Below are 19,632 nucleotides of genomic sequence, written 5' to 3'. Positions count from 1 at the left end.
GAGATGTGAGGATCAGATGAGTTCTGCATCATTGGAATCTCAGTTTTATAATAATTTTTTCTATCAAGCTCGGCTCCAGAGGCAGTAGGTGGGATACTGTTGTCAGCCTCCTGATCTACCTTCAGATGTATTGCCCACTTTGTGTATGTGTGTGTGTTCAGATTGCACTCAATACTTTGTCATGCTTCCATCTGGATCACAGCTTTGATAGGCGTTCCTATGCAGTCACAAACCTGATACTGAAAATACACTGTTTCTTATCAGAATAATCTGTGTCTGACTGTGAAGAAGAGATGCTGAATAGCTATAATCATCTCAGTCAGGACTATCGAGTACTATCTAATTTACACCAGTAAGCGGTAAGTTTTAAACAGGCTGTCAGGACAGGTGTTTACGTATTTTATCCTATAGTCTGTGGGCCAAAAAAACCATCACAATAAGGTCTTCAAGACATTCAGTTATCCATCTTTTAGTCCTTGAAAACTCATAAGTACCTCAAATAACTGTTTGATGAAAACAGCCATTGTGTGGGTTTGTGTGCAAGAAATAATACCTGCTGAGCACTGATGGAGCAGTTGCTCCAGTATTCTTATAACACAAGACAAAACATTTCCAGCAAAGACTTTGCTTCCAAACTCACTTTTTATGCTATCTGCAAAATGTATGTAGAGTTAGACATAATTTTCCCTTTCAGAGTGCAATATTTTCAGGTTGATTTAGAAGCTTATCCTTCACTGTTTGCACCAGAATGTTGCTTATCTTCTATAAGTCTGTGGTAGAGAGGACAGTCTGCTTTGAGGTCATCTGTTGGGGGAGCAGCATCAGAGCCCGTGACTCAAAGCTCAAAGAAAGTGAATCTGAACAAACTGAAATATAAGCCTGGCTGTGTGCTGGGAGCTACTCTGGAACCTAAACACTCCCTGTGTTAGGGAGTGGTTGTATCAGCCGTTCAACCCAAACATGGTGATTGGTCAACAAATTCATCCCTGCCAACAGCACTCATTCTACACAATGATCGTTTATAATGACCCACAAGTATTATTTATCTTTTTTATGCTGCAGAAATAATTTTTCTTTTAGATAAAGTGATGAAGCATTATTCAATTCATTTCAATGTTATCACAAAATTGTGATCAGATTACAAAAATAAGGTAACATAACCAGCTTGTACAAAGTCCGCTAAGGGGGAAACAAATGTGCTCGTGTTCATACAAGCATGCTTCCATAAGTTTTGTTGTCTTAGCTTTTCCTCTCTGATGGCCACGTTGCTAGTTTTGATAATGATATAAAAAAATAATGAATATTTTTTCAGAAGGAACAAAGTCTTCCAAACACAAAGTCCTAATTTAAAACAGCAGCGACATAATCTCATACTTAAAGCATCCCAGGTGTTGCAAAATACATCAATTACACTGAAAGGGTTGTCACACTCCGCTCGTGTCGCCAGTCCATCACAGGGCCACTCCCTCCTACTTTGAAATAAGACTCACCAATTAACCCTGCACACATGTCTTCGGAAGGTGGGAGGAAACCGGAGTACCCAGTAAGAACCCACGCATGCACGGGGAGAACATGCAAACTCCGCAAAGAAAGCTTTTGTGATGTCATTTGAAATAGCATAACTCAGTTTACACAATCAGATGGAAACGTTGAATATCCTAAATACATTTAGTTGTCCCTGAAAATGTTTAGCTGTTTAAAATAAGAGAGAATACGCGTGAAACAATGTAACCAAGTGGATTACACAGCTGATTACAGAAACTACCATGACTGACAACACTACAAAGTAATCCAACCTTGCTTATCGATATGTAAATAATTCATATTATTGGAATAATGATGGTTCGTTAACATTCACAGTATATTTAGCTGAAATTTGTATTTCTACTATTCAGCAGTTCTTCATAAGAAATTCCGTAAATTGCAACCAACAGCTCGAGGATATTTTTAAAAGTGCGACAGTTTATGTCTCACAGATAACGCAAGGTTGAACAATAAAACAGTGGAAACGGGAGAATTTGGCCTCTCTCGGTTTCTCTCTTCCTCTCTCTCAACAAATCATATCAGGGAGCAGAAAAGCTGTGTGGGCAAAAAGTTGAAGGAGAGGCGGCGGAGATGCAGCTCAGCACCGCGGACAGCGAACCATTTCCAACACACTTTCCATCGATACTGGACTATCTATATTTAAAACAGCTTTTGGTGGGAACAATTCGTCTCCATTCGATTACAGACAGATTTGGACTTTTCCTCCTGACGTCAAAGTAAGCTTAATCTAGTCCTGATCTCTGAATCATTTTTGTTATGTACGCGCAGTGTAGATTAAATGTCGCTCTTCGTTAGTTTTAAAGCTATGTCGTGTCATAAGTACAGATATAAGAAACATTTAGCACAGACACAGTCTTCATAGTGTAATTCATCCGTTATTACAGAGCGTGAAGTCAAGAAGATCTGACGTGCGTAAAAGCGGTGGCACAATTCCTAGTGTTACTCCTGCTTAACGCACGAGACATTGCATGCGTTATGTTGTGTTAGCAGTGCCGGATAAAGATAGACGTTAATGTTCAGCGCAGTCAAACAGGCAAGGACGCCGGAGAGCTGACAAGAAATATATACCATCTCTGGCTCAGTAGCTTGAATAATTTAATTAAGGACTAAAGACTTCACGCGAAACTAGTTGTGTTGAAATATAGGATTCATTCATATCACGTTTCCCTTTCTGGAGCTGTCTCGTGGCGCACGGTGCGCAGGAAGATTCAAGTGCTAGTTTTTCCAAATTCACCGGGTTCTCAGCTAAGGTCCGAGCGCAGTGAAAATCTGAGTAAAACCAGGCAGTCACTCATATAAGCAGAACTACTATTTATTTGGCACCAGCTGTTTCCTCGAAGTGTGGTGACTGCTGATTCTGTTTTTGTTCCGAAATAACATTCAAAATTAGAGGAATCCCCACGTGGACTGCACACAATGGAGCCCCTGGACCAGAACTGGTTTCCCCTCCCATCAGACCTGAACTCTTCTGGAGCCCTTGCCTCGCCCTTTCTCTTCTCCTACCCTCGCCTCCTCAACATTTCCTCCAACATGTCCACTCAGAGCGTCCCATTTCAGGGCAGCAGCACTCTGATGACAGCAGTCATCTCCCTCACAGTCTTCCTGGTGGGTCTGATCGGCAACACTCTGGCCATCTATGTAGTGCTGCGTTATGCCAAAATGAAGACCGTCACCAACATCTACATCTTGAACCTGGCTGTGGCCGATGAGCTCTACATCATCGGGCTCCCTTTCCTCACCACTCAGAATGTACTCTCCTACTGGCCGTTTGGTTCCTTCCTCTGTCGTGTTGTCATGACTGCTGACTCCATGAACCAGTTCACGTCTATCTTCTGCCTCACGGTCATGTCCATGGATCGTTACCTGGCTGTGGTCCATCCTATCCGCAGCACCAAGTGGAGGCACCCTCGCGTAGCTAAGGTGGTGAGCGCAGCGGTGTGGGCCGTATCCTTCATTGTGGTCCTGCCAGTGGTCATCTTCTCAGATGTGCAGGTATATGTTTCCGTCTTGCTTACCATTCTTTACTCCCCACCAAATACTGTCAGATGAACACAGGCTGCTCTCAAATACACATTTCAAACACCCTTTTAAACTCCTATGTGAGGCATTTAGGTTATCATAAATTCTATGAAAACAACAGGAAGTTTCTGTCCAAAGATGATGCCCCCTCATCTTTATGCCATTTTGCACCACTATTGCAGAAACCCAGTAGGGTGAAACCAAACACTGGCTCTAGGGCTGGCCTTTCCAATTTTTCATGGCCAATTAATTGAGCAGTGGGAGTGGAGTTTTCCTTTGGCTGCAATTTGCAATTTATGTCACTAGATGGCAATACATCCTACATGTGGACACTTAGTGAGACAGTTATTTAATGTGTGAATTGGCAGTACAAATTTAACAACTCCTCACAAGAAAAACAATATTACGATGTTTCTGTAAAATATATGAATTATATAAAAAATTATATTTGTGTAAATTTGCAGAAGTTTCCATGCAAGCAGAAATCAACTCAGCTTGGCATAACATAAATACCAGGCTGAACAGTGCTAAGTAAAGAAAATCCAATACTAAAATATTTATTTTATTTATTTATTATTTTTTGCAGGGGGGGGGGGGGGTCAAACCTACATTGATCTGGCTCTCAGCCCATTCTCAACTCATCCTTTTCCAGGAGCCTTTTATATTAGATTGTGACACGCACACTGCACTCTCTGGTATTACTTTCTATTGTGCAGGGATAACACTGTAAAATGGCATATTTTAAGCCAAATCGAGATTCTATTCCAAACAAGTAATTTTTGTGCATAAACTTGACCTTCTATGTCCCAAATACCAAATATGTTGTGGTGCCTAAAGCTTACCAATTAGTAAGAACTGAACTGAGAAAGCAATGGTCTATTACGGGATTCACAAGGGACTGGAAACGCTGTCACCATGCCAAAACTATGAGGAAAAAACAGTGGTATTAGATGGGAGTAAAACCCTGGTCTCTGTCACTACATCCTTCTCCACCGCATCCCCTCACTGTTTGCTCCCATAATCCTTGTGTGTATCTCAGATGCGATGAGTTGTAAATGGCAAATTCACACATTGATGCGCGCAAGAGCAAAGCAATGTCAAGATATTTAGTTGTGGGCATGCATATATATTTTTGCTGTCAGTGGCTTCAATGATTGTGTGAGGGTGTGTTAGTCAGAAAATGTTGATAGATTATATAGATAACTAGACATAAATATATATGTATTTATATGTGTGTGTGTGTGCGTGTATGAATTTGCTGTAAATTTACAGCAATTCGTTCCTCTGAATGGCTCCAAGAAGCTTGTTTTTTTTCTTCTTAAAGAGTCTGTGGCCAAGTACAACCCAATATAACTCATCTTGATGACACCTTACGTAGCCTCTGTGTCTTAGAAGTTTTAGACAGGGTACTATCAAACCATCATTTTATCAAAGATGTAACTATCATCACTTTCAAGCGTGTTTGGTCTCTTAAAAAGCAATTTATTTGAGTGAGAAAGAAGAGAGCCTCTGCACCACTTGAGCTCAGCATGTTACAAGTGTTTTATTTGTTGAGCTGCATTTTAGTGGGGAGACTTCCTGGTGTCTCAGCTTCTTGGCTGACTGGTAGTTTTATACTAGGAAATTATAAAACAAAATATATGTTCATAATTGTAAAACTTTTCCTCTGTTCAGTGCATTTCTTTTTATCATTGTTGTCCTTAAATGTATTTGGAGTTTTAAAAAGGAAAAAGTATTGATACCTGAAATTTGTTGGATGAAATCTGTCACAGTAAACTCTGTGTTCACATTAACCATATCATAGATGCATTTTGGTGAGGATGTAAGCACACTTATTTAAAGAGTTTAGCGAGGCAAAAAACATGACACAAGAAATGAGCAGTCGCCTTTTGAATGACCAGATGAAGTCCAGTTTCCCAAGAAAAAGTCTAATGTGTGCATTTGTCAATGTGTTCATTGTTGTCTCACAATCAGTGGAGCAGAAATCGTGAGATGGATCCACATGTTCTTAATCCATAACCATGCATTTTTGAGCCTAAGCCAAACCAATCATGAGTGATAGCAAAGTAAGAAGTCACTTGACAATATTGGGTTGCACAGAGCTTGGACTTGGTTCTTTAGTGCGACAGTCTATGGCGTAAAACCCATATTCACCCCCTCCTTCATAAATCATTCTGAGCATGTTATGGAGCAATATTGCATTCATGATAGGTTCATCCATCCATTTTCTATACCTGCTTAATCCAATTTAGGTTCCTGGAGCCTATCCCAGCTCTTTATTGGGAGAGGCAGGGTACACACTGGACAGGTTGCCAGTCCATCACAGGGGCCACAGAGACGAACGAGACACACAACCATCCACGCTAACTCCTAGGGACAATTTAGAGTCACCAATCAACCTAACATGCATGGTTTTGTATGGAGAGAACCAACGCATACAAGGGAGAACATGCAAACTCCACACAGAAAGGCCGCAGCCGGGAATCAAACTTGAAACTCTCTTGCTGTGAGGCGATAAAGTGTGACAGATTAATGCAATGCAAAATGTAAGTGTGGCACAATTTGAAAAGGCAGATTTAAGCTTGATTTAGGACCTAGTTACAGTTTTGGAGCCTGTACTGTGAAATCAAACCAACATGGCTATTAGACTTTCTGATGTGATGCTGAAATGCCCGATGAGGATGCAACATATTAGACTTGTTTTACCTCTTTAATTTAAGGCTGCATTCAACAACATAAGTAGATGTGGATGAACAACTACTAAATGTGTAAACAAGCAACTGTTTGCTAAACTGTTGACCAAATTAGTTTAAAATTGGTTGTATTGTTGCTGTGATGAAAACTTGTGTCTGCTGCTTGTGGAAGTTCTTCCTAAGCGATTAACTCCAGTTAAATATAAAAAGAGTAACCTTGTCCACTTATATGCTGCATAGACATAAAGGGCTGTGACAGCAGTATATACACAAGCATACAAGTATATAAAGTATATAAACATAAAAGCTGAGGTAATCTCAGCTCTGCTTTAGCAGAAGTTGTGAAAGAAAAATCAATGCATAGCAACAAAAAGCACGAAAGGTTTTACACAGAACAAAAGGTTGGTGGAAAATGAGCTCCTGACACTGTTTCTAGTACACGAGCCTGTGTTGAACTGCTGAAGGCTAATAGTTTGATAAATGCCTTCCACTGTCACAAATGTGCCTATTAAAACTGACTACCTCAAACGCTCCACAGCAAGTAGTGAACAAAACAAGGTAAAAAGATAAAGAAAGTACTTTTTACTGCGGCCCTTTTAAGTCCATTATTCAGTCAACTCCATATGTATCACTGTCCTCTGAACAAGTTGGGATTTAATTAACTCGCTTAAATATTTTATTAATTTGCCTTTAGGACACATTTAACTCTTGTAACATGATCTGGCCAGAGCCAAAGGATGTGTGGTCAACAGCCTTCATTATCTACACTGCCACTGTGGGCTTCTTTGGACCGCTGCTCATCATTTGTCTTTGTTACCTGCTCATCATTGTCAAGGTAAGAGTGTGTATGTGTGTGAGTTTGTGTGTAACTGAGAGTGTTTTAAAGAAAATAAATCAATCCAAATAGCTAATGAATACATTAATTATCTTCTCTAAATCAGCAAAACGATTTTCTTATCATTGCCAACTCCTTTGGTGATTTTTTTTGTAGGTGAAGTCCTCGGGGGCGCGGGTGGGGTTCACTAAACGTCGACGTTCAGAGCGCAAGGTGACACGAATGGTGGTGGTGATTGTGGTGGTGTTTGTGCTCTGCTGGCTACCGTTCTTCATCATCAACATGGTCAACCTGGTGGTCATCATCCCTGAGTCGAGCACGACCGCTGGAATCTACTTCTTTGCTGTTATCTTGTCTTACGCCAATTCTTGTGCAAACCCGTTGCTTTACGGCTTCCTGTCAGACAACTTCAAACAGAGCTTCAGAAAGGTTAGAGGTTATAATGAAATGGTGCCCCTTATTTTAGCATGTTTATATGTTTTTGGTTAAAACAGGGGTCAAAAAGGGAAACCATCTAATGAAAAAAGTTTCTGTGATTGATCAGCTTCAAAAGCCTGAGCAAGCATCTGCTCTGCAATAGCAAACCTATTTTGTACTGGTGACACTGGACTGGTGATGGACTTGATATTAAAAATGTAAGAGGATGAAAAGCAGCGTGTGCACACTGCATGTTCACATCTTTCAATTTGAATCCCTTAATTAAGATATAGTGAAGATCATCCCACAGTGAAGCATGGTGGTGGGAGCATCATGCCTTGGGGATGGTTGTCATCAGCAGGGCCTGGGAAATTGTTCAGAATTAAAGGAATGACAGATGGTGCTAAAGGAAAATGCTTGCAAAAACCGTCTTTCAATCTTTTAACACTGCTACAGCAACACTTGAGTAGTTACAACATTGAACTGTGTTGGAATGGTCTATTCAAAGCCCAGACCTCCATATGACTGAGAGGCTGTGGTGTATTTCTAGAGACTGTTGTACATCAGATTGAAGAAACAGGAGCAATGCTGTATTGATGAATTAGAAAAAAATCCCAACACCTTGATGTTCCAAACTTACTGAGAAATACTCCATGAGACTTTCCCCAAAGGGCAGATACTGACCTTTGGGGGATTCATATTTATATGGGTTCATGTTTTTAGGGTTTATTTGGTCTCTCACTATTAACGATATCACACACCTTCAAAAGCAGTCGAAGTGTTGAGTTATTGAAATAATACGACCCCCTCAAAAATCCATTTTTATTCCAAATTATAAGGCAACAAAATAGGAAAAAAGCCAAAAGAAGTGAACACTTTTTGAGTACATTAGGAACCTTTTAAATAATACCTGCATCATTACGCTGAACTGGTTTAGGATTTCTCAAGATGAGCTCAATTACAGCTCAAGAGTGCTCAAGGCTCGACTTGGTTCTGGAAGTGACAGCAATGCTTATTAACAGGAGGGCAGAAAGTACTGACAGCATTCTTCATTCCTTTACAGTTTGTTTGCCTTGCGTGCATTTGATTAAAATGATACCTGGGCACACGTGCAGGAATAAAACGTGCAGTGCACACAGCCCTGCGCGTTTTCCATGTTTGTCCAGCACACAAGGCCACTTCATGAGCTTTCATGCAGAGCTGTCCCGTTTATTCGAATCAGGTGTGTTGGAGCAAGGACACATGGAAAATATGCAGAACTGTGTATCTTGAGGTTCAAGGTAGGAAAACACTGACGATGATATGTAAAGATGACATAACAACATCTCACCATCATGTCTTCCACTTCCACTCTTCACTGTGTGTGTAGTCTGTCTTTTTCTTACATTATTTTAAAATTTACATTTTTTTTGTGCTTTTCTGTGTTGTGCTGTAGTGGAGTCTGCATCGCAGCCCCATTGCCTTCTTTCTAAGCCTCTCCTTGCTTTTGTATTCATGACATTTGAAAGCGACAGATGTTATTTGCAGATTCAAATTCAGAATCTTTCAGCCACAACTTTGTTCTCACTTTATCAAAAGGAACCATATTTCCCTCACAAGTCCCATCTGTTTTTGCCTATTAATTAGACCCTCCAGAAAAACGCGGGCATAAATCCTTGATTACGCGGGCTAAAATCCTGGATTTTGCGATTGAATATGCGGGTTTTGTAATGATTTTATGCCATGAAATTGCGAAAAGTTGCGGAAACTTGCGAATTATGCAAAAAGTTGTGAATTATGCAAAGTTGCAAAATATGCTGCTACTGAATGAAAAAGAGTCATTTTAAAGACCTCCTATAATAAACAAGCATACCAAGTTACTTCACAGAAGGTTTTTTTATTTTAACAACTTGAGCAGTTTCACAATACATACACATGCGCGCGCGCACACACACACACACACACACACTTCTCGGTCTCATTCTGTTTCATTTATTCTTTATTTGGCCAATTTCAAGCTTGTGCGCCACTCACCTCGTTTCTGGTAGCCCTCGCAAGGGTTTTGGAGGTTATGCCTCGGTGAACGTCAGCTGTCTGGCTTTGGCTTTCCTTTCCGCAGCTGCAGAAAGCATTTTCAAATGTTTTGCGCTGGTAAAGTGGTACGTCACCGACGATTTTCTCTTATGCTCCAACACACAGTTGAACGGGGTGCAGAATAGTTTCCCCCCGCTTTCGTGCAAGACATCGGGGTACTGGTTTGCCCGGTCTTTGACAGTAATGTGCGTCGGTAGGTGAGATCGATTAGCTTTTTTAATTTTGTCTCTCGTTAATTTTCTCTTCACGCTACGGTGCTGTTTTCCTTGTGTGTGTCAATGGCAATGACGTCGCAAGCCGCGAGTCGCCAGTTAATTTGGTTCATTTAGACATTTTTTTCTTTTCCCAACTTTATGCAGAAAAGTGCGGAGATTGTGAAATCAAGCGAGTCCTGCATATTTCGCATATTTTGCGCGGAAAATGTGATTATTGCGGTGAATATGCGGCTTTTTTGAAAAATATTGACCCCCGCATAATCAGCGGTATTTTGCTGATTTTGCAATAAAATCAGCGATCGCAAAATCGCGTTTTTCTGGAGGGCCTAATTAAATTAATGGTAAAAAAAAGCAACATTTTCTTTTTTTTTTAACTTTCTTGGAGCAATAATGATGACGATGTCTTTTTTTTCTCATAAGAGGAACAAGATATCCCTTCATGTCTAAAGTATGAACATTTTAAAAAGTATCAGCAGTTTAAATACCTAAAGCAAGCAGTAACTTAGGCAGGTTTACTACCACTACTTTCTAAATAAGTTACAGCACAGTCACTGAAAATGTGTTGACAGAGCTCTCTTCACATTTCCTGAATCATTTCCAGCGTTTCTCCGTTTGTTTTGGCTCAGCTTTTCTCAGTATTTATTGAAAGCATCAGACCATCTGCCAACTTTCATCTCACTTTCTTATTAGTCCTGAACTTTGATCCACTCTTTACAACAGTGACAGTGTTTGAGGGTTTTAAAGGTCAGAGTGCAAACAGAATAATTCCAGATTGGGTAAAATGTTTACTGAGCAAAACAATTGTGGTGTTCTATCATCAGAAAGGTACAAAGATAGATTGTTGTTATGTTATCCTGTCTCACACCATCACAGCCCCATTAACACTGGTATATCAAATATACCAGCCTTGGAAAATGACTAGCCATTTTTGATCGTATTCTCCTCTATTTCACATATTTATCATAACAAACATAAAAGACAATTTGACAAATAATAAAATACTTTCTCCAGACTGAAAATACCAAATGTCTGTGACTGACCAGTTATTAATAAATTGGAGTCTAATAAAAGAGAGCTTTCACATTTTTCTGCTCTTTAGTTCTACTCACAACTACACTTGAGTAACTCCTCTGATCACTGGGTGACGATATAAAAGATATTCACAGTATATATTACTATTTCTGCTATTTGTAAAGATTGCAATGATGGTAAACCCTTTTATTTGTGGAACAGCTGGTTTGGGATAAAGCACAGGCTCTGGGCTGTGCCAACACTTGAAGAACTTTTCTCATGATATATATAATTTTTTGATTGGATTAATACTTAAATGGATTTTTGTGTTTGCTGTTTTATCTTTGTCTGCCAGAAAGTGACATTTATCCCCAGTCATCCGAGGCTTAAAGGGATAGTTCGCCTCTTTTGACATGAAGTTGTATGACATCCCATATTAGCAATATAATTTATTAAATTTGACTTACCCCCCGCTGCGTCCTGTGAGCCGAGTTCCAGCCTCGTTTTGGCGTTGACGAAGGATGCTAGTTGGCTGGGGACACAAAAATAAAGCGTTTTGCTTCTTAAAATAATGGGTGTGTTCAAAAGAGTAATACATTTGCATCATAAAATCGTTCATCCAGAAAAAGTCGGACCTCACAATCGCTTGGAGCTATTTTCTCTCTACCTCTCTCTACATTGTTGAAGTTTCTTTTCATTTTTGCTTACAGTATTGTCATTGTTTTGTTTTGCTTTTATTTTTAAATGCTCAGTCCTTTTGTACCTGCATCAGCTCTGCTTTTATTTAATTTAAATTTTTTCAAATTTCTTCACCTTGTGAATCTCCATTAATTTAGCTTCCTGCTCTTTTGTTTCATGCCTGCATTGAGTTGCGGTTAGCCATCATTCCCTGTGTGTACATTGACTTTGTGTTTCTCCTCTCAGTTGCCAGATTGTCTTTGTACCCACTTTTAAAGTTCTCCAAGTCGTTTTTTTGCCTTGTGTTCTTATTTTGCGTGTCTCCATCATATGTTTTTGGCTTCTGCCCTTATCTGCCCATAAATATTTTGGTGACAACTGTAAATCCAACCCGGTTCCCTCTGTGTAAGTGGTTGCAATTTGACGAACAATTCTTCAAAACTTCAAAAAAGCTTTTTCAAAAATGGTTTGGGTTGACACAGAATAGGCTTGATTTACAAAGAGCTGACGATCCTTGACCTTTAACACAATAACTGTTGTGTACAGGACCATTCTGTGGTTATAGAGCCTATACAGATGATACAAGTGTTGATATTGTTGTGACCATGCAGGTGCTGTGTGTGAAGAGTATGAGATGCACTGCTAATGGTGTAGATGATGGCGACCCAAGTGCTCCTCGCACTGAGAAAACCACAGCGCAGGACTGCATCCAGCTCTCCCCTCGTAATGAGGTCTACCATGATCCCCAGAGCAGCCAGGTAACCAGCGTGTGCAGGTGATGTTGGACAGTAAAGAGGAATTTAAGCAAAAATGGCAAATGACATGAATGAGTTTTGACATGAGTTATTAATCTGTTTGGTGCAGCACAAGGTCAAAGGGATACATGAAATGTTTTTTATTCTAAAATCATTTTTGGACAGCGGAAACATGCACAGGTCAAACTCTCTTTCAATAATGCATACAGACAGAAACACCACAGATCTGCACCATGAGTCACCTCTTTATTAATCAACCAGCAGGTGTGTGTGTTCATGCATATGTCAAAGCTGCTAATTGAAGATGGATGGTTAATCAATAAAGCTCTTGGTAGAGTGATTAGAGGATTTCTAAAAGCTTTGAGATTTGCAAAAGGTTTCAGAGAAAAGCATGTTCACAAGTATGAGCAACATTCCCAAGGAAGTAGACTGACAAACTGGCTCTGATTAGACTCCTGTTATGCCCCAATCAGCCAGTTCAAAGTTACCAAAAATTACACTTTTTTTTAAAGACTATGTTAGAGCTCATTTATTGATGTACAGATCTGTGCATAATTTCATAACAGTTCTGCTGCGGACATGATGTTTCCCTCAATATCTTGCCAGCCAGTAAAAAAATCTTAATGAGAACACAAGATGACAGAGAAACAGTGGGAAAAGAAGTGTGGAAAAATAAGAAAGAAAATTAAAGTAAAATACTTTAATTCTTTCATTAATCTGGTTGATTTTTAACATGCAGAAAAAAACGTTAGGATTAAAATTTCATTTGCCCAGTTTTTCTTGTCACCATACAAATGAATAAATGCAGACTCATCTCTCAGGTAACACGGGTAGTGACAGATTCAATATTCTGAAAGGAGTGCTGACAGGGGGTGATGATGGACTGTTACTCCCCCCATACAGATATTGTTAAAACAGTATATTTGAGGTGTGACAGAACAGATCCTGGGGGTAGCCACTGACATGGAAAAAAACGAGCCCACAAAATGTCACTACTTGCACATTTAGTCAATTTGTTTGCATTTTTAGTTAATTTGTGCAAATGAGATTAAAGTACACACAGTCACCACAACAGAGACACCTTTCATATAATCCTATTGAGGGTGGGTCTCTCAGCTATTGACTAGATAATATTTTTGAAATATGGTTTTATTTTTTATACTGAAATAAATTCAAAAACAAGAATGAACAGCAGCTTCTGCCTCCATTCTCATCAATCTCCATTTCTATGTGGGTCTGTTTTCTTTATTATTCATATTAATGAAGTGTATCGACTGTATTCGTATCGTACTTGATGCTTTATGTGTAAATCATTAAGTCCTAGAGCACAGAGGTGCTGCTCCTTTTTTCTGGTTTGGGGAGAAAAAGTCACAGAGCACAATTCAAAACACACTTCCAATAAAGACCAAATACAGGCTTCAACTAAATAAAACTAAACTTCCCCACAAACAAACCATTATTAATCTAGTTATTATTAATTTGTGTTTTATTGATTTATTTTTTCATTTTTGCTCACAGACTCAAACTTCCGTTTATTTATTTGTTCTGTACTCTGTAGAACCCCATATTGTGTACAATGTTAGAATACTAACATTAAAAAAAAAAACAGACTAAAAGTAGCAGCTCTGTGGAGATGTAGGGAGCTGCAAGGAAAGTAAGAGGAAGTTTCAAATGTCTAACCTGGAAAATTAGAAATATTTGGCTGGAATTTCCATCTTTGTCATGTTCTTTGAGCCCTTCTGAAGCAGTTTTTGTGAGTTCTACCGCTGCCAAATATAGGAGTATGACTTATCCAAAAAATGTTTCATTAGGTGACTAGTGCCAAGGTGACACATGGGTAAATGTTTTCTTATCAGAGCATTGCATCATAACAAGATGTTGTAGGTTGATCAGTGCACACTCATTTTGTGCGCAGAAATGAAATAAAAAATACAAACAAAGCGATGCGGAAATTAACCAGAATGTGGGAATGCTAAAGCATTTAACACTTTCCAATAAATCAAGGCCTTAATATTATATATATATACATATATATATGTATATGTATATATAATTTTTTTTCCTGTGACGAGGAAGCTTGAGAAATTTCGACTGTAGACTCATCCTGTGGAGTGTACTGAAACCAAGACTGCTGGCTTAGCGAGGTATGTTGAGCCTAAAGCGAGAGTTTTCACATTAATCTGGTTGGATCACCATGGCAACATAATGTATGCTTAACACATTGACCTGCGGTTACGTATGAGATTACGTTCAGAAAGACAGATTCCCGTAGGTCGCAAAAGCCCCCCCCCCCCCCCCCCCCCCCTCCTAATTATGCCCAGAAAGCAAAATCAGAATGAAACATTTAAATGTCAACAGGCAGAAGAATTGAATTTTGATGCCTCATACTGACACCAAACTGACAGTGCTTTTAATGACTCATATTGAGTAAATGTAAGATTTTCATTGATAATTCACAGGATATTGTTATGCCTAGGGGTAACCAAGGCATAATTGTGACCCATCGTCCTAGGTCTCAAGCAGCCACGGAGACATTGTTTAGAGGTTTCAATATAAAAGTTTATTTACAATTTATATAAGAACATGAAGTCCACTAGGAGATAAACTGATAGGCTTCAGGATGGACAAACAAAAGATAATTACGTACCTCCTTAGGCTAACAAAACAGGAGAAAATAATATGGCAACTCATCCCTGACAAATTCCAAGGTACAATTGTGCACCACTCAACAGGACTGCCAAAGGTGTGGCTGGTAGATGAGTCCACCTGCTGTCATCATCCCAGGTCTTTATAAAAAGTCCATTCTCTAGTAGGCAATCCTCTACGAGCTCTTGAAGTGTTATCCAATCAGAGTTTGGCACCTGCACACTGAGATTTGCATACAGTTAGCGAAGAGACAGAAGTCGTAACAATATAAACGTTAATTTGTCATGTCATGTCTCAGAAGCCAGTTAATGCACAGCTTATTCTACAATTTTGTTTGATATAATGACATTTTAATATTCAAATTTAATTGTAATGCAGCACCGATTCAATGTTTATTCAACATTTAATTTCTTAGAAAGATTAGCCTACAAGAAATGTTATTATCCTGTCCAAAATTCTAAACTTTTAAGCCTAACTCAGTGTTGAATTAACAACATGTATTGTTGATTTTCAATTGAGAAAATAAATTATGTCAACCTTTTGAGGCCACTGTATGAAGCCTTGAATGTACAGCTGTGCAAAGCAGACGTTGCAACAGGAACACACATGGATTCAGTTGCGTAAACACAAAGTAAATGATTCAAGTCCTCCAATCCAAACGATCAAATGGGTAATTTGTTTTTTCCTTAAATGCGACCCATGATGGTGTCATCTAAAGTACCACCTCTGCAAGCGGCAGGAGGGAAATCTGTTTTGTTTCCTTTAATAAACCATATCCTCATAAGATGGAAGGGGTGAATAACACATATACATGTAGCACTGTGTAACATGTGCCTTCAACTGTGAGATGTGTGTCTGACACTAAAATACCATTTAGCCATTTAGGATGTTTACAAGTAAACACAACATGTTATAACAAAACTTCCTGGTTGGGTTTAGCCAATAACCCCACTTGATTTGGCTTAGAAATCTAATTTCTTGGTTAGGGTTAAAAAATATTAGCACTAAACCAATAGTCGCTTTCGGACAGAGCCGTTCTAGGAACGCAGTTCTAAGAACGGTCCTCCTCGAATTTCGTTCTGATAACTGTCCTTCCCCAGCGGAACTGTTTCAGTCTGCATTCGCACATGAGTCGGGACCAGGTCGGGACTGATGCGACTTAGCCGTCTGCATCAGTGACGTGTTACTTTAGCGCCACATTCAACAACAAAACAAAACAAAACAAAACGAAGGATCGAGCGCAGGCCATACTTTTTCATTTCATGAAGAAAGGAGAGCAGAGCGCCGCAGACAAAGGAGACGACGTGTCAGTTTAACTTATTAAACATGCGCCGGTTGTGTCTGTGTCGTATGAGGAAACATTTCAGCCATGACAACATGACATGGGGCGTAGCTACCGACCACCAAACACCTCCGTCAGATGTGTTCCTATAGAACCCTGAAAAGACCCGACCTCGGAGAAGGAGCTAAAATGGTTACAGGAACTGAGAGCGATGGTCCCGAGTTCCTATATGTGCGAATGCGGGAGAAAACGGCCCCGCGGATTAAAAGGTTATAAGAACTGCCAAAGGTTCCTACAGTCCGAAAGCGGCTAATATGACTGTTATCCTTGGCTGCCATTTTTTACAGTTCACATGCAGTTGCTCTCTCAACCACTAGAGGTCATACACTTTTTAATGGTAAATATCAGTTGTTTCCAGGTGAACACACAACCCACGGGGACATACTTGGGTGGACGAAAGACTAATTTTGTTTCTGATATTGGACCTAACAGATGAGAACAATATATGGAACATGTATTAGTCTATTGGTACTTTTCACAATCTACCCAGTCTTTAAGATTAGTTTCAGTTTAATTTGGCTAAAGGCTAAAGATACTTCCATTCCTCTAAATTTTGTGTAAAGTTTAAGAAGAGCCATCAAATGAAGTGCTTGAAGAAGGAAGGCCTGGACAGACATTAAGTTGACTAACTAAGTTGATAACTACCGTTGCGGTTCCATCCTCTCTGGATGGAGCTTTAGTGTTAGTGTAAATTTTGCTAATTCAAAGAAACCTGACTGTACTGAATCTGTTTCTACACCCCCATGGTGACCCAGAGCTGAATTAACTTTTCTTTCTGTTTCCATCTTCAAACTTTTTTTCCCCTTTTTTCTCTCTGAAGATTTCTCCTCACCCACCAGCGTCACCTTCTACTCACACAGCAGCAGAACTGCACCGCTCCACCCCTACATGTCAGCTTCCCTCCCATTGCCCTGGAACTACCCTTACCATGTTAAACTCCAAGATAAACTCTGAGATAGCTGCACCAGAACCTCCCACCATCACGTCCCTGAATAGCCCCCCCTATGCCTCCATAGCTCCACGGGAACAGTAGCTGATGAACTCTGAATCTCGAGTATTTGAAGTAATGAACGATCAGCTGAGGACGACTAGTTTCATGTGCAGAAGAGGAAGCAGAGAGCTGTACTGGCTGCTCAAAAAGTCAAAAGTGATGTCACAATGTAAACATTTACTTCTTGGACTATTGTTAACATCCAGGCTTATTGTAAATGCATTACAATGCTTATACTTTATATTGTGCAAAAGAACCACTTGAACATTTTTCTTTATTAATCCCCATTTTCTTGACATAAGTGCCTTTGCAAATGACTTCAACAACCATCACAACTTCAAAAAGAGCAAAGAAATCTTTCCAACTTAATTTTCTCGCTTTGTGGCAGTGACTTCTGCAACGATATACCGATGACTATGATTACCAGAACCAAAAAGGCCATTACAGATTTTGATCAATGTATACTTGATGTATATTTTGATCCAGAACATCAATGTATAATATTTACTACAAATACAGATCATCAAAAGTTTATTTTGGGGGTATTTAGTGATATATATGTGAAGTATTTTCGGCTAAATTAGCAGCTTCAGTCAATCATAAGACGCATCAGAATTTTCTTAATGTTCTTTTTGCCATTTCAAGCTCCCAATCTTTTTTTGATTACTTACTTAGTATGATGAAATTGTAATGAATGAACATCTGTGCGTCTTTGTGGAGAAGTCTGTTATTTTATCTGTAATTTCAGAAAATGGTTTATTTGCGGTTCTTCACAATAAATGTGACTCAATTAGCCGCTCAGAGCCCTTCTGTAAAAACACAGCCAGCAACAAACACAAAACCTCTTACCTCATTCAAAACATTGGACTTACACTGTGCATTTCTGTGCTTAAGTGTCACGTGTGTCAATGGTCATTTTGACTGCTCTGATCATATTCAGTAAATGTATTTTTCTCCCTGCCAAAGGCGTGGCGCTGATAAATCTGGGGTTTGTGGCAGCATAATGCTTCAAGTGTTATTGTGTGCTTTGCTCAGCTCCTATTTCACTAAATGGTAGATGTTGTATCTGTTCAGATTGGCAGCTCGAAACCTTTGGCCTTTTCAATCATGTTTCCACCTTAGCTTTTATATGTTAAATATCACATGATGTTTTAGGGTCACGATCATACCATAGCCACAGTAAATACTTGTTTATGATTGACTAGTAGATGCAGTTGAACTTTTATTTCAGATATGCTATATCATTGACACAGGTAACCATAGCAACAATGTTTTGGGCCAAACGCCAGTGAAACGGATCAGAACTAAGAGTTGTTTTGGCCCTGAAACCTTAAATGGATAAAAACTTAATCACGGCTTTCCTTTGTGTTATATTATGTGCCTGTAATATTGCTGGATTACTGCTTATGTGTTGCTTATAGGTTCGCTTGTATTAAAAAAACAAAAATCAGTGCAAATATAGAGTAACTGGTCAAATTGATTAAAAAAAAAGGTTTAAGATGATCAAATAAATCACACAAATGGGACTGGTTTATTGTAAGTAGTACATATTTGAGTAAGTGTGAGTTTAAGAGGATTGTTGTGTCTTTTCAGTAGCTTTTCATTGGCAGCATTCAGAAGCTGATGGGGTAGATATAACTGATGTTTACTGGAAAATAATGGAGGCGGTGCAAGAAAAAATGAAAGGCCTTTACAAGCAAATGTGTTGAATATTCTCATATTGTTGTTAAGATGTGTTTGTGCTTCATGTTTGTTTGGTTTCTTTGAAATAAAATGGTGTGATGAAAAATGAATCACTTCTTTTTGATGTTGCACAAACAAATCCCATTATCTGCTAATTGGAACTGTGAGTCTATGGAAATGAGAATTATTTATTGCTTGGAATCATTTAAAGTGGTCTTGAGCAATGTTTCTCTTTGGAGACGAGCTAATTGTTTACTCATATTCAGACCAGTGTTTGTACTGCACCATTTTCTTTTTAAAACACTTAACATAAGTAATAACTTTGCAATAAACCAATTTTAAATCGTTTCTTTAGGCACTTTGTGGCAACCAGCTTGTCACAAAAATTGTTTTTTGGTTGCATCGATGAAAAATGCCAAAGATAACAGTTTGATGGGCATGAAATAGCATTTTTGCACCACCAAGATACATTAGCTATTAGCTAAAAACATATATCTCAGCATGGTGTGTCCTTAAAATTTGAGGAAACTGTACAAGTGGAGGAGAAAATAAAAAGATACAGGCCTAAAAAACTCCAGCAGATGAACAGTATCTGAAAGTGATGTCCTCATGAAATAATAAAAACTCTAGCAAAGACCTGACACAGGACCTGAAAATTGCACCAGGGCCTTCAGTTGATCCATCTACTGTTGGCCCAAGCCTCATCAGAAATGGTCTCCATGGAAGGGT

General features: G+C 39.1%; 1 protein-coding gene across 2 annotated transcripts; it reads left to right on the top strand.

Moving 5' to 3' along the window:
- The first annotated feature begins 2,106 nt into the window (after positions 1-2,106).
- Positions 2,107-18,993, top strand: LOC142378727 (somatostatin-like receptor F_48D10.1). Of its 2 annotated transcripts, none has more exons than XM_075463560.1 (5): positions 2,107-3,537; positions 6,952-7,092; positions 7,249-7,521; positions 12,098-12,244; positions 17,050-18,993. In XM_075463560.1, exons 1-5 carry the CDS (start codon positions 2,962-2,964, stop codon positions 17,260-17,262), a joined length of 1,350 nt encoding a protein of 449 aa, XP_075319675.1. In that variant the 5' UTR covers positions 2,107-2,961; the 3' UTR covers positions 17,263-18,993. The 2 variants fall into 2 exon arrangements, with proteins under 2 accessions (XP_075319675.1, XP_075319676.1); XM_075463561.1 differs by having other exon boundaries at positions 12,098-12,261; positions 17,050-17,258.
- Positions 18,994-19,632: the final 639 nt, after the last annotated feature.

The sequence above is a fragment of the Odontesthes bonariensis genome, chromosome 4, assembly GCF_027942865.1.
Source record: "Odontesthes bonariensis isolate fOdoBon6 chromosome 4, fOdoBon6.hap1, whole genome shotgun sequence".
In the NCBI taxonomy this organism is placed as follows: Eukaryota; Metazoa; Chordata; class Actinopteri; order Atheriniformes; family Atherinopsidae; genus Odontesthes; species Odontesthes bonariensis.
Note: the sequence above shows the minus strand (reverse complement) of the source record. Positions and strands in the feature narration are given on the sequence as shown.

Coding starts and splice junctions, on each gene's coding strand:
- LOC142378727 (XM_075463560.1), top strand. CDS start 2,962: ATGGAGCCCCTGGACCAGAACTGGTTTCCCCTCCCATCAGACCTGAAC. Junction 7,093..7,248: donor ACCTGCTCATCATTGTCAAG/GTAAGAGTGTGT, acceptor TTTTTTTTGTAG/GTGAAGTCCTCGGGGGCGCG. Junction 12,245..17,049: donor ATGATCCCCAGAGCAGCCAG/GTAACCAGCGTG, acceptor TTCTCTCTGAAG/ATTTCTCCTCACCCACCAGC.